The sequence below is a fragment of the Apodemus sylvaticus genome, chromosome 1, assembly GCF_947179515.1.
Source record: "Apodemus sylvaticus chromosome 1, mApoSyl1.1, whole genome shotgun sequence".
Lineage (NCBI taxonomy): Eukaryota > Metazoa > Chordata > Mammalia > Rodentia > Muridae > Apodemus > Apodemus sylvaticus.
In genome coordinates, this window is record NC_067472.1 from 193,645,372 (window position 1) to 193,662,062 (window position 16,691).

General features: G+C 39.0%; 1 protein-coding gene across 2 annotated transcripts in view; it reads right to left on the reverse strand.

Moving 5' to 3' along the window:
* LOC127683393 (probable alcohol sulfotransferase) overlaps positions 1-16,691 on the reverse strand; it is a 41,909-nt gene that overhangs the window by 12,072 nt on the left and 13,146 nt on the right. Inside the window, exon 4 of one of the 2 annotated variants that reach the window (XM_052180597.1) lies at positions 9,011-9,105. The exons of the other annotated variant lie outside the window; for it this stretch is intronic. Within the exon in view, the coding sequence (XP_052036557.1) occupies positions 9,011-9,105 (95 nt within the window). The remainder of the gene's footprint in view (positions 1-9,010; positions 9,106-16,691) is intronic. 2 annotated transcript variants of the gene reach the window in all.

The following is a 16,691-nucleotide window of genomic DNA, read 5'->3' on the forward strand; positions in this document are numbered from 1 at the left end:
AGAAACTCCTCTGAGCACATAATAATCAAAACATCAAGTCTATAGGACACATTATGAAAGGATGTACACGGGCTAGGATTGGGGAATCATGTGGGAAAGGGCAAGGGAGAGGGGGTTATTGAAGGGAGTAGAGATAGAGACAGGTGAAATTAAGATGTATTTGAGAAGTAGTATTGAAAGCTAGTACAACAAAAACTTCCAATTTTTTTTTCATATATGAAGGTGATCAAAGTGAAATCACCAAATAATAGGTATCTCATGTCACAAAGAAAGAATGAAAAATTCCAGCACTAGGATTAGGTTACATTTAATTGAGTTGGCCAAATGAACCACATTGGAATCCCTATCACATAACTCAGACTCTTCCTAAGAGTTTAAGTTGCTCTCCACAAACTGACAGGAAGCACCCATTGCTGAAGGCAACACCTATACAAATTACTGAGTGTGAAGATGACAAGCTGGTCCCTACAGAGAACCTACATGCTTACATCCTAGTGCCTTAGTACAGAAAGGCACTCTGCATGTGCCATGAAGAGAAATGTAAGCAGCAAGCTAGACACAGGTCTTTCTGTCTATAGTGGTTTACTACTTGTGAGATAAATTAGGTCAATGGTTGCTCAAAGCTTATAGGAATAATAATCCAATAAGTTATTTGACTTAAGTCCTATTGAATGAGATGGAGCTCACATCCTAAACTGCTTTGGTGAACAAGGACCTGAGACTTAGTAGCTCAGGTGCCTATGGGGAAACCAAATAATGGTCTTACAAAGGAAAAAAAGTGGTAAAATGACTCCTAATTATATTCTGCGACATGCAGAGAACAGTGCAATGTTTACACGTCATAAGAGAAGCTTCCTCTTGCATCAGATGGGGACAAATTTAGAAACTTTCAGCCATATATTATAGAGAGTGAGATATACTCAATGGATGTCTCCATCAAATACCTCCTTTCAAAGCTCAGTGTACCCGGCCGAAGAAGCAGCTGAAGAGCATTAAAAGCAAGAGGAACTTGAGAGCACCAGCCCTCAGAAGATGAAGCAGAGCTTGTGTGGTTCTTTGTCATATATTCTGTGTCTATATCAATGCCTCCAGTTTAGTGTTTTCATGAGATTCCTGAGTGAGTGAATGTGTCATGCTCCTTGTGCTTTCAATGGGATTCTTCGCCTTCTGTTCATTTGACTTATGTAACTTTGATATGATAGTATTTGCTTTATCACACATTATTTGGCTTACACTTATACAGCATTTTTCACACTTTGACGAAGTCAGGATAAGTTAAATAGCACAGGAACATAGTGGCTAGTGCTGATGCTGTGGAAATAGAGGCATGGGGCTTACTGTCCTGTTCACCATGTAAAATGCAGCCTGTTTCCTTCTGGAAGCCAAGGATGGCAATTCCCACAAGGGAATGTTTCCTCTACCTTGAATCAATGATTAAGAAAGTTCCCTGTGGGCAGCAGCTGCTGCAGCAGGACCTTATCCAGCAACAGGGCCTCCTTCAGTGGAACCTAGGCAACAGGGTCCTGGCAGGCCCTGTGCCTGGTACCACTGACCATCGCTGGCCAGCCAGGCTGAAAGCAGCTGAGTTACAGCGCTTTTCACTGCACTGAAGCCACATCAGAACTCTGCCTCCCACCAGTCAGTTATGAGAGGCTCTCCACCATCTTGGCTCTCAGACACCAGAGAGAACCGACAGCCCGAGGTATGCAGACTTAGCCCGAAGTCAACATCGTGGGGGTCTAAGCCTGACAGGCAGTGGCCTTCACCCAGGCCCTGAGTTGTTTGGGGGGTCATTGGTGTGCCAACCTGGCCAGGAGATTGTTTGCCTGGCAGTCTGTCCAGATACTTACAGGAAGCACATGCCGCCATTTTGGCTATGGAATGCCATTGAGTTCTCGCAGACAAAGCCAGCTAACAGTCATAGCCCGAGGCTAACATCACAGGAGTCTAAGCCTGATAGGTGTTGGACTGCACCCAGGCCCTGGACTGTCCGGTGGGCCATCTGTGTACCAACCCAGCCAGGAGGCTGTCAGCCTGGCAGACTGTCCCGGGACTTGCAGAGGGTGCACACAGCACCATCTTGGCTACATGACAGAACCAGTTAGTCATAGCCTGATGCAAACATTGCTCAGGCCTAAGCCTGTCAGAGAACCTAGGCTAGCCTTGTGTGCACCAACCCGGTTGGGGGATCGGATGCCCAGCAGAGTGATCAGCACTCTGAAAAGGTCCCCACAGCATACACCATCAGCACTCCCTGAAGGAACAAACGGGCATCACCTGGTTCACAGAAACAAACTGGAGCAAGGCACATTAGGACTCCAAGGGCACCCAAGAGGAGGGCAGCACATCAGCAATCTGCAACAGGGGAAACCCAGCCATCCAGGCTTGCGAAAATAGCTTTACTGTCTCACAGGAGGCTCAAACACCAGCCAGAGACAAGAGCAACTAACACCAGAGATAACAAGATGGCAAAAGGCAAACGTAGGAACACTACCAACAGAAATCTAGGCAATATGGCAGCATCTGAACCAAACACTCCAACAACAGCAAGTCCTGCATACCCCAACACACCAGAAAAACAAGATTTGGATTTAAAAATCACAGGTCATGATGCTGCTAGAGGAACACAAAAAGGACATAAATGAATCTCTTAAAAAATACAGGGGAACATGAATAAGCTAGAAACCCATATAATGGAAACACAAAAATCACTTACAGAAATTCACGAGAATAAGGCTCAAGAGATAGAATCCAAAAAAGAAAAACCACACACACACACACACACAAAAAAAAAAAACTTAAAGAAATGCAGGAGAACTTGAGTCAATAGGCAGAAGTCATGAAAGAGGAAACACAAAATTCTCTTAAAGAATTAAAGGAAAACACAAATAAACAAATGAAGGAACTAAGCAAAACCATCCTGGATCTAAAAACAGAAGTAGAAACAACTAAGAAATCACAAAGGGAGACAACTTTGGAGATAGAAAACCTTGGGAAGAATTCAGGGCCCATAGATGCAAATATCAATAGCAGAATACAAGAGATAGACGAAAGAATCTCAAATGCCCAAAATACCATAGAAACCGTTGACTCAACAGTCAAAGAAAATGCAAAATGCAAAAAGCTTGAAACCCAGAATATCCAGGAAATCCAGGACACAATGAGAAGACCAAACCTAAGGATTATAGTCATTGATGAGAGTGAAGATTTACAACTGAAAGGGACAGCAAATATCTTCAACAATATTATGGAAGAAAACTTCCCTAACCTAAAGACAGAGATGCCCATGAATATATAAGAAGCCTACAGAACTCCAAACTGGACCTGAGCAGAAATACCTCCTGTCACATAATAATCAAAACCCCAAATGTACTAAACAAAGAAAGAATATTAAAGGCACTAATAGAAAAAGGTCAAGTAACATATCAAGGAAGACCTATCAGAATCACACCAGATTTCTCATCAGAGACCATGAAAGCTAGAAGATCCTAAGTGGATCTCATGCAGACTCTAAGAGAACACAAATGTCAGCAAATATTAATATACCCAACAAAACTCTCAATCACCATAGATGGAGAAACCAAGATATTCCATGACAAAACCAAATTTACACATTATCTTTCGACAAACCCAGCCGTACAAAGAATAATAGGAGGAAAACTCCAATACAAGGAGGGAAACTACAGCTGGAAAAAGCAAGAGAGTAACCTTTTTTCCTCAAACTGAAATGAAGATAACCACTCAAATATAAAAATAACATAAAAAAGGACGGGAAGTAATAATCACTATTCTTTAATATCTCTTAACATCAATTGATTTAATTCCCCAATAAAAAGACATAGACTAACAGACTGGATAAGGAAACAGGACCCTACATTCGGTGCTTATGGGAAACACACCTCAGTGTTGAAGACAAAAGCTATCTTAGAGTAAAAGTCTGGAAGACAGTTTTACAAGCCAATGGTCTTAGGAAACAAGCCGGAGTAGCCATTCTAATATCAGATAGAATTGAAATACAACCTAAAGTCATCAAAAGAGACACAGAAGGACACTTGCTGGTCAAAGGAAAAATCCACCAAGAAGAACTCTCAATTCTGAACATCTATGCGTCAAATGCAAGGACACCCTCATTTGTAAAAGAAACTTTACTAAAGCTCAAAGCACACATTGTACCTAACACAATAATTGTGGGTGACTTCAACCTTCCACTATCCTCAATGGACCGATCAGGAAAACAGAAACTAAACAGGGACACAGTAAAATGAGTTGAAGCTTTGGACCAATTAGATTTGACTGATATTTATAGACCATTTCACCCTAAAGCAAAAGAATATACATTTTTCTCAGAACCTCATTGTACCTGCTCCAAAATTAACCATATAATTTGTCACAAGACAGACCTCAATAAATATAAGAAAATCAAACTAATCCCATGCCTCCTATCAGATCACTACGGACAAAGAGTGGTCTTCAATAGCAACAAAAACAACAGAAAGCCCACATACACACGGAGGCTGAACAATAATCTACTCAATGACACCTTGGCCAAGGAAGAAATAAAGAAAGAAATCAGAGACTTTTTAGAATTTAATGAAAATTAAGGGACAACATACCCAAATCTTTGGGACAAAATGAATGCAGTACTAATAGGAAAACTCATAGCCCCGAGTGCCTCCAAAAAGAAATGGGAGAGAGCACACACTAGCAGCTTAATGGCACACGTGAAAGCCCTGGAACAAAAAGAAGCTAATTCACTCAGGAGGAGTAGAAGACAGGAAATCATCAAACTCAGGGCTGAAATCAATCAAGTGGAAACAAAGAGAACCATACAAAGAGTCAACGAATCCAGGAGCTGGTTCTTTGAGAAAATCAACAAGATATTTAAACTCTTAGCCAGACTGACTGAAGGGCACAGAGAAAGTATCAAAATAAGCAAAATTAGAAATAAAAAGCGGGATATAAAAACAGAAACTGAGGAAATTCGAAAAATCATCAAATCCTACTACAAAAGCCTATAGTCAGCATAACTGGAGAATCTGGAGGAAATGGACAATTTCCTAGACAGATACCAAATACCAAAATTAAATCAGGACCAAATAGATCATCTAAACAGTCCCATAACCCCTAAAGAAATAGAAGGGGTCATAGAAAGACTTCCAACCAAAAAAAAAAAAAAGCACAGGATCAGATGGTTTCAGTGCAGAATTCTATCAGATCTACAAAGAACACCTAACACCAATCCTCTTCAAACTACTCCACAAAATTGAAATGGAAGGAACACTACCCAACTCCTTCTATGAAGCCACAATTATGCTGATACCAAAACCACACAAAAATCCAACAAAGAAAGAGGACTTCAGACCAATTTCCCATATGAACATTGATGCAAAAATACTCAATAAAATTCTTGCCAACCGAATCCAAGAACACATAAAAATGATCATCCACCATGATCAGGTAGGCTTTATCCCAGGGATGCAGGGATGGTTAAATATATGGAAATCCATCAATGCAATCCACTACATAAACAAACTCAAAGAAATAAAACCGCATAGTCATTTCATTGAATGCTGAAAAAGCATTTGGTAAAATTCAGCATCCTTTCATGCTTAAAGTCTGGAAAGAACAGGAATTCAAGGCCCATGCCTAAACATAGTAAAAGCAATATACAGCAAACCGGTAGCCAATATCAAGTTAAATAGAGAGAAACTTGAAGCAATCCCACTAAAATCAGGGAATAGACAAGGCTGCCCCCTCTCTCCTTATCTTTTCAATATTGTACTTGAGGTGCTAGCTCAGCAATTAGTCAACATAAGGAGGTCAAAAGGATACAAATTGGAAACAAAGAAGTCAAACTATCACTATTTGCAGATGATATGATACTCTATCTACCTATGTGACCCACAAACCTCCACTAGAGAACTTGTACAGCTGATAAACAACTTCAGCAAAGTGACAGGTTATAAAATCAACTTAAGCAAATCAGTAGCCTTCCTAATACTCAAATGATAAACAGGCTGAGAAATAAATTAGGGAAATGACACCCTCCACAATAGCCACAAACAGTATAAAGGACCTTGGTGTGACTCTGACCAAACAATTGAAAGATCTGTATCACTAGAACTTCAAGACTCTGAAGAAGGAAATGTAAGAAGACCTCAGAAAATGGAAAAATCTCCCATGCTCATGGTCTGGCAGGATTAATATAGTTAAAATGGCCATTTTGCCAAAAGCAATATACAGATTCAACACAATACCCATCAAAAATCCCAATTCAGTTCTTCATAGAGTTAGAAAGAGCAATTCTCAAATTCATCTGGAATAACAAAAAACCCAGGATAGCTAAAACTATTCTCAACACAAAAGAAATTCTGGGGGAATCAATATCCCGGACCTCAAGCAATACTACAGAGCAATAGTGTTAAAAACTGCATGGTATTGGTACAGCGACAGGCAGGTGGATCAATGGAATAGGATTGAAGATCCAGAAATGAACCTACACACCTATGACCACTTGATCCTCGACAAAGGAGCTGAAAACATCCAGTGGAAAAAGATAGCCTTTTCAACAAATGGTGTTGGTTCAACTGGAGGTTAGCATGCCGAAGAATGAGAATTGATCCATCCTTATTTCCTTGTACTAAGCTCAATTCCAAATGGATAAAGGACCTCCACATAAACCAGACACTCTGAAGCTAATAGAAAAGAAACTGGGGAAGACCCTTGAGAACATTGGTACAGTGGGAAGTTCCTGAACAGAACACTAATAGCATATGCTCTAAGATCAAGAATAGACAAATGGGACCTCATAAAATTACAAAGTTTCTGTAAGGCAAAGGACACCATCAAAACGACAAATTGGTAACCAACAAATTGGGAAAAGATCTTCACCAACTCTATATCTGATAGAGGGCTAACATCCAATATATACAAAGAAGTGAAGAAGTTAGACACCAGAAAGCCAAATAACCCTATTAAAATGGGGTACAGAGCTAAACAAAGAGTTTTCACCAGAAGAACTTCAAATAGCTGACAGGCATCTTAAAAAATGCTCAACTTCATTAGTCATCAGGGAAATGCAAATCAAAACAACCCTGAGGTTTCACCTTAAACCAGTAAGAATGGCTAAGATTAAAAACTCAGGAGACAGCAGGTGTTGGCAAGGATGTGGAGAAAGAGGGACACTCCTCCACTGCTGGTGGGGTTGCAAATTGTTACAACCACTCCGGAAATCAATCTGGTGTTTCCTCAGAAAACTGGGCATGTCACTTCCAGAGGATCCTGCTATATCACTCCTGGGCATATATACAGAGGATTCCCCAGCAGGTAATAAGGATATGTGCTCCACTATGTTCATAGTAGCCCTATTTATAATAGCCAGATGCTGGAAAGAACCCAGGTATCCATCAACAGAAGAGTGGATGCAAAAAAGTGGTATATCTACACAATGGAGTACTATTCAGCCATTAGAAACAATGAATTCATGAAATTCTTAGGCAAATGGATGGAGCTAGAGAACATCATACTAAGTGAGGTAACCCAGACTCAAAAGGTGAATCATGGTATGCACTCACTAATAAGTGGATATTAACCTAGAAAACTGGAGTACCCAAAACATAATCCACACAACAGATGGTGTACATTAAGAATTAAAATTTCAGGAGACAGCAGGTGTTGGAGAGGGTGTGGAGAAAGAGGAACACTCCTCCACTGCTGGTGGGGTTGCAAATTGGTACAACCACTCTGGAAATCAGTCTGGCGGTTCCTCCGAAAACTGGGCACCTCACTTCCAGAAGATCCTGCTATACCACTCCTGGGCATATACCCAGAGGATTCCCCACCATGTAATAAGGATACATGCTCTACTATGTTTATAGCAGCCCTATTTATAATTGCCAGAAGCTGGAAAGAACCCAGGAATCCTTCAACAGAAGAGTGGATGCAAAAAATGTGGTATATCTACACAATGGAGTACTATTCAGCCATTAGAAACAATGAATTCATAATATTCTTAGGCAAATGGATGGAGCTAGAGAACATCATACTAAGTTAAGTAACCCAGACTCAAAAGGTGAATCATGGTATGCACTCACTAATAAGTGGATATTAACCTAGAAAACTGGAATACCCAAAACATAATCCACACATCAAATGAGGTACAAGAAGAAAGGAGGAGTGGTTCCTTGTTCTGGAAAGACTCAGTGAAGCAGTATTCGGCAAAACCAGAACGGGGAAGTGGGAAGGGGTGGGTGGGAGGACAGGGGGAGAGAAGGGGGTTTACAGGACTTTCGGGGAGTGGGGGGCTAGAAAAGGGGATATCATTTGAAATGTAAATAAAAATATATCGAATAAAAAAAAAAGAATGGAGGAGTGGCCTGGTTCTCGAAAGACTCAGTGTAACAGTATAGGGCAAAACCAGAACAGGAAAGTGGGAAGGGGTGTATGGGAGAACAGGGGGAAGGAAGAGGACTTATGGGACTTTCGGGGAGTGGGGGGCCAGAAAAGGGGAAATCATTTGAAATGTAATTAAAAATATAGCGAATAAAAAAAGCAACAGCAAAAAGGAAAAAAGAAAGGCAAGAAAGAAATGAAAAAAAGTGCCGTGCAGGTTTCCCTACAGCCTGACCTGATGGAGGCATTTCCATAATTAAAGTTCCCTCCACTCAAGTGATTCTAGCTTGTTACAGGTTGATACACAACTATCCAGCACATTATTTTATATTGCATTCTATTATATTTTCTTTCCTTGATTTGGGAGGCATGTCATTGGATTATATTTTTTTTGAGGAAAAACTTCCAAGTTTGGTGGGTAAGGAGGCATAGAAGATCTTGTAGGCTTCAGGGAGATGGCGAATATGATCAATATACATTCACATTAGAAAGTATTTTAGTTAATAAAATATAATTAGTAAAAAGTTAAAATAAACAAAAAATTCATAGTTCTCAGTAACATTCCTTAATTCCAGGGTCTAGTTCTTGACTGAGTGGTGACTGTAAGACTGATGCTCACCTTTTTCATATCTTCATAGTACAGTACCAAGAAGTTATCACATTCTCTCATGGATAGCCAGCCACGGACGTGCTCAAACCATGATCCAAATAAGACTGTGTGCAGGGAGAAGTGAAGTATCAATTACAAAGCACTGAAACAGGGTCTGCTTAAAATTCTTCACTTTCTGAAAGCAGCATCAGAAAACTTCACTAAGAAACATCTAACTAGTCTGTATTCATAGCATTAAATACGCTGTTTGAGGCAAATATGCAATAGAGAATTGATTACATCAAGCTCATTAACAAATTCACTACCACACAGAATTACTACTGATACCATGAGGAGATACTACAACCAAGTTGCAAGGACAGAGATATGTGCTGGAGGGAAATCTATAATACCAACCTATGGTTGGGGATGTGATATTTCCAAACTAGGGTTCCTACTGTAATTTTACTTAATAGTCATATTGTCAAACTACCTTCTAAATATTTGTATTCACACCCTTGGATCTGTGCCCTTCTTTAACCTTTGTTGGATATTATTTTTTGCAGCTGGCTTTAGTTAATTCAGAGACTCATAGGTGATCAAAATGTACAGCTTTATTGTGAGTGCTCAGTCATTGATGTGATTTATATCATCTCTTACTGAAGGTTCAGGGAATATCATGGAACAAGAAGTAGAAAGGAAAGGCTATAGAATGGGTGAAGTGCTTTGAAATTGTCCTCTGTGAATATTGTCCCTGAACATGATTTAGCAGTTGTACAAGTGTGTTCATATCATCAATGGCTGCCTGTAGAAAAGCTGCATAATGCTTGTTTATATTCCAGGATGAATGGGGGAGGTTTTCCTGGGTCCCTATTCTTCATTGAAGATATATTTGCAGTTGATGACAGCTAGATGAGAAAAACTTCCACACCCTATTGGTTTAGTAGCACTCTTAAGTTTCTAATGGCTGCATGGATGTTCCCAATTCCATGCACATATGAGCATCACAAAATAGCCCCAAAGGATGGTATTTTGAAAAAGGTTAAGTTGTGTTATCTATATACTGTGGAATGTATAGTGTGTTTGAGTACACACTTGCAAATCCAGTACAATATGGCATACTATATTTAATTTTTACAGTATCAAAGAATGGAAATATTACATAAAATACAACAAATTATGAAAAATAAATCAAGCACAAACACATGACATAGGAAGATGTAATGCTTTTCTAAATTAAATTCTCAAAGCAGATAATTCAGGAAGAAGTAATTAATATGTGGTGCTAATCCATTTTAGTTCTGAAGTCCCCAGTATCAAAACCTAAGTCCTATTTCAAGGAGTTTTTAAAAAATCCTTGAGTGGTTTCTCAATGTCAACCAACATCACAAAAGCTTTTCTATGTAGCGAACAGTGATTAATTCAAAGACCCACAGCTCTTATAGGTGCACACAATAAGAGACTCTGGAGTGGTGAGCACTAAATGGGACTTCTATATTAAACCCTTTTCTCCAAATTTCAGGGATTTTTGGATGTTTATAGGATATGTTATAGAGGCAGTGGTAGTTGATGACTTTACCAAAACAATATTTTCTGGACACTTCATGGAAGTTGGAATTATAAACTCATCACTTGGAACACTATGTGTAAGATCTATACAAGCTTAAGGCAGACTAAGTCCCAGCATGGAGAAAGAGGTTGGTCATATTGTGCTAACTTTGAGGAACTATTAGTGACTTTTAGCTTCCTGAATAGAGTAAGATTACTTTATGAGTGTTTAGCCAACTACACTGAATATTCATGCCCCCCAAAATGCATCACTAGGAATCGATGCTTTTAACATGTGATTGATCTCTGAGCATGGATCCTGCAAGGAGATTGATGCTGTCATTGGAGTGCTTTCACTCCTGGGCTTGGAGGTGAGCTTTCCATATTCTCTATAATAACTTGCCTGAGCAAGACCACAGAAAAGCTCACAGGACACAGGAATAGTGGAGCAACTGACCAGGATCCCACTGGTCAGCATCTGCATCTGGGAACTGGGGCTATTCAACAGCCTGTTGTACACAGGACTTGCCAGGAATGATCTGGTTTTCCAGGAGTTCTAACACAGGCTCACAGGCCCACAGGAGGCACAAGCTCAAGCCAGAGACAGCAAGAACAACTAAGACTAGGGATAACCAGATAGTGAAAAGTCAGGAAAAGAGCTTTACCAACAAAAACCAAGGCTAGTTGGCATGATCAGAACCCAGCGCTCCCATCACTGCTAGTACTGGTTAACACAACACACCAGAAAAGCAACATGTGGATTTAAAATCACATCTCATGATGCTGATAGAGGACTTAAGGAGGATATAAATAACTCCCTTAATGAAATACAGCAGAATACAGGTAATCAGGTAGACGCCCTTAAAGAGGAAACACAAAATCCCTTAAAGAATTAAAGGATAACACGACCAAACAGGTGAAGGAATTGAACAAAACCATTCAGGATCTAACAATGGAAGTAGAAACAATAAAGAAATCACAAAGGGAGACAACTCTGGAGGTAGAAAACCTAATAAAGATCATGAGTCATACATGCAAGCATCACTAAAAATATGCAAGAGATAGAAGAGAGAATCTAAGGTAGAGAAGATACAATAGAAAACATTCACACAACAGTCAGAGAAAATGTGAAATGCCAAAGGCTCCTAACCCAAAACATCCAGAAAATTTAGTACTGAAGGAGAAGACCAAATCTAAAGTAATAGGTACAGAAGAAAGCAGATTCCCAATATAAATTACCAGCAAATATCTTCAACAAAATTATAGAGGAAACCTTCCTTAACCTAAAGAAAGAGATACTCCCATCCAAGAACTAACCAGACCCGACCATGCTTAGCTTTTGGGATCAGACAAGATCGGGCTTATTCAGGATGGTATGGCCATATCAGAGTTACACTGGATTTCTCGCCAGAGTCCATGAAAGCCAGAAGAGCCTGGGCAGAAGTCAGGCAGACCCTAAAAGAAAACAAGTGTCAACCCAAACTGCTATATCCAACAAATCTCTCCATAAATGGAGAAACCAAGGTTTTTCATGACAAAACAAATTTACACAGTATCTTTGCACAAATCCAGCCCTTGAAAGGATAATGAATGGAAAACTCCAACAAAGCAGGGGAAACTACACACAAGAAAAAGCAAGAAAGTAATCTTCTTTCAACAAACCCAAAAGAAAATAACCATACAAACATAAAAATTACTTCAGAAACAGCAAGAAGCAACAATCACTATTCCTTAATATCTCTTAACATCAGTGGATTCAATTCCCAAATAAAAAGACATAGACTAGCAGACTGGATTCTTAAACAAGACCCAACATTTTTCTGTATACAGGAAACGCATCTCAGTGTCAAAGGCAAACACAACCTAAGAGTAAAAGGCTGGAAAACAGTTCTCCAAGCAAATGGTCCCAGAAAACAAGCTGGAGTAGACATTCTAATATCAGATAGACTTTCAACCATAAGTTATCAAAAAAGATTCAGAAGGCCACCTTATACTCATCAAAGGACAAATCTACCAGGAAGAACTCTCAATTTTGAATATATATGCCCCAAATACAAGGGCACCTGCATTTGTAAAGGAAACCTTACTAAAGCTTAAAGCATACATTGCACCCCACACAATAATTGTGGGGGACATAAACACCTGACTCTCTTCAATGGACAGATCAGGGAGACACAAACTAAATGGAGTCACAGTGACACTAACAGAAGTCTTGAACCAAATGGACTTAATAGATATCTATAGAACATTTCATCCTAAATCAAAAGATTATACCTTCTTCACAGCACCTCATGGTACCTTCTCCAGAACTGGCCATATAATTGGTCACAAAACAGACCTCAACAGATATAAGACCATCGAACTAATTCCATGACTCCAATCAGATCACTATGGACTGAGGGTCGTCTTCAATAGCAACAAAAACAACAAAAAGCCCACATACACATGGAAGCTGAACAATTCTCTACTCAATGATAAATTGGTCAAGGAAGAAAGAAGGAAAGATATCAAAGACTTATTAGAATTTAATCAAAATGAAGGCTCGACATACTCAAAATTATGGGACACAATGAAAGCAGTGCTAAAGGAAAACTCATAGCTCCAAGTGCCTCCAAAAAGAAGCTGGAAAGACCATACACTAGCAGTTTAACAGAACACCTGAAAGTTTTAGAACAAAAAGAAGCAAATACATCCAACAGGAGTAGAAGGCAGGAAATCATGAAACTCAGGGCTGAAATCAACAAAGTTGAAACAAAAAGAACTATACAACGAATCAACAAAATTAGGAACTGGTTATTTTTGAAAATCAACAAGATAGATAAACCTTTAGCCAGATTAACCAGAGACAGTACCCAAATTAACAAAATCAAAAATGAAAAGGCTGAAATAGGAACAGAAACAGAGCAATTCCAAAAAATATATCCTACTATGAAAGCCTATACTCAACAAAACTGGAAAATCTGGATGAGGTGGATAATTTCCTAGGCAGATGCCAATTACCAAATTTTAATCAGGATCAGATAAACCATCTAAATGGTCCCATAACCTCTAAGGAAATAGAAGTGTTCACTGACATTCTCCCAACCAACCAACCAACCAACCAACCAACCAAACAAACAAACAAACAAAAAACAACACAGGACCAGATGGCTTTAGTGCAGAATTCTATCAGACATTCAAAGGAGCCTTAATGCCAATACTCCTCAAACTATTACACAAAATAGAAACAGAAGGATCATTACCCAACTTGTTCTATGAAGCCACAATTTCACTGATACCGAAACCACACAAAGATTCAACAAAAAGAGATCCTTAGACCAAATTCCCTTATGAATATTGATGTAAAAATATTCAATAAAATTCTTGTCCACTGAATCCAAGAACACATCAAATCTATCATTCACCATAATCAAGTAGGCTTCGACCCAGGGATGCAGGGATAGTACAATATATGGAAATCCATCAATATAATCCACTACATAAACAAACTCAAAGAAAAATACCACATGGTCATTTAATAAGATGCTGAAAAAGCATTTGACAAAATTCAGCATACTTTCATGATAAAGGTCTTGGAAAGAACAGAATTGAAGGCCCATACCTAAACATAGTAAAAGCAATATGCAGCAAACCAGTAGCCAAAATCAAACTAAATGGAAAGAAACCTAAAGCAATCCCACTAAAATCAGGGACTAGACAAGGCTGCCCTCTCTCTCCATTTTTATACATTATAGTACTTGAAGTTCTTGCTAGAGCAATTAGACAAGACAAGGATGTCAAAGGAATACAAATTGAAAAGGAAGAAGTCAAACTAGCACTATTTGCAGATGATATGATAGTATACTTAAGCGATCCAAAAAACTCCACCAGAGAACTCCTACAGCTGATAAACAACTTAGGCAAAATGGCTGGTTACAAAATTAACTCAAACAAATCAGTAGCCTTCCTATACTCAAAGGTTAAACAGGCTGAGAAAGAAATTAGGGAAATGACACCCTTCACAATAGCCACAAACTATATAAAGTATCTTGGGGTGACTCTAACCAAACAAGTGAAATATCTATATGACAGGAACTTCAAATCATTGGAGAAAAAATCGAAGAAGATCTCAGAAGATGGAAACATCTTCCATGTTCCTGAATTGGCAGGATTAATATAGTAAAATGACCATCTTGCCAAAAGCCATCTACAGATTCAATGTAATCCCCATCAAAATACCAACTCAATTTTTCATAGAGTTAGAAAGAGCAATTCTCAAATTCATCTGGAATAACAAAAAACCCAGGATAGCTAAAGCTATTCTCAACAGTAAAAGAATTTCTGGGGCAATCCATATGCCCAGCCTCAAGCAACACTACAGAGCATTTGTGTTAAAACCTGCTTGGTATTGTTACAATGGCAGGCAAATAGATTAATGGAATTGAATTGAAGATGTTGAAATGAACCCACACACCTATAGTCACTTGATCTTTGGCAAAGGAGCTGAAAACATCCAGTGGAAAAAAGATAGCCTTTACAACAAATGGTGCTGGTTCAATTGGAGGTCAGCATGCAGAAAAATGTGAATTGATCCATTCTTATCTCCTTGTACTAAGCTCAACTCCAAGTGGATCAAGGACCTCCACATAAAACCTGACACACTGAAACTAATAGAAAAGAAACTGGGGAAGACCCTTTAGGACATGGGCACTGGGAAAAGTTCCTGAACAGAACACCAATAGCTTACAGTCTAAGATCAAGAATTGACAAATGGGACCTCATAAAATTACAAAGTTTCGGTAAGGCAAAGGACACTGTCAAAAGGACAAAACATCGACTAATAGATTGGGAAAGGATCTTCACCAACTCTAAACCCGACAGAGGGCTTATATCCAAGACATATAAAGAATTCAAGAAGGTAGACTCCAGAGAGCCAGATATTCCCCTTAAAATATGGGGTACAGAGCTAAACAAAGAATTTTCACATGAGGAATATTTAATGGCCAAGAAGCACCTAAATAAATGTTCAACATCTTTAGTCATCAGGGAAATGCAAACAAAACACCCCTGAGATTTCACCTCATACCTAAGAATGGCTAAGATCAAAAACAGGAGAAAACAGGTGCTGGCAAGGATGTGGAGAAAGAATCACAGTCCTCCACTGCTGGTAGGTTTGCAAGATGGTACTATCACTCTGTAAGTTAGCATGGCAGTTCCTCCAGTTCCTCAGAAAACTGGGAATGATACTTCCAGAAGACACTGGTATACCACTCCTGGACTTATACCCAGAGGATTCCCCAGCATGTAATAAGGATACATGCTCCACTATGCTCATAGCAGCCCTATCTATAATAGCCAGAAGCTGGAAAGAACCCAGATATCCCTCAACAGAGGATTGGATACAGAAAATATGGTACATATACATAATGGAGTACTATTCAGCCATTAGAAACAATGAATTCATGAAATTCTTAGACAAATGGATGGAACTGGAGAACATCATCCTAAGTGCGCTATTCCAGTCTCAAACGAACACTCATGGTATGCACTCACTGATAAACCGATATTAGCCTAGAATCTTTGAATACCCAAGACACAATGCACATATCAAATGTTGCTGAAGAAGAAGGAAGGGAACAGGGGGAAGGAAGAGAGCTTATGGGACTTTCAGGGGGGATCCAGGAAAGGGAAAATCACTTGAAATGTAAATAAAGAATATATAGAATAAAAAAAAAGAGAGATACCCTTGGACATACAGGAAGCATACAGAATTCCAAACATTGGACCAGAAATAAATTCTTATCTTCATATAATAATGAAAGCATTAAATGGACAAAAGAAAGAAAGAATATTAAAACCAGTAAGGGAAAGGGGTAATGTAAATTATAATGGCATACCTCTCAGGATTTGACCAGATTCTTGCCAGTGATTATATATGCCAGAATCCTTGGCATATGTTCCAGAGATTTTACGAGAAGAAATATGCCAGCCGAGGCTACTGTACCCAACAACATCCTCAATTACCATAAATTGAGAAACCAACATATTCCATGACAAATACAAATGTACACAGTAACTTTCTACAAATCCCACTCTACAGAAGATAATAAATGGGAAACTGCAACAAAAGAGGCAAACTTCATCCTAGAAAAAGCAAGAAATTAATCTTCTTTTATAAAACAAA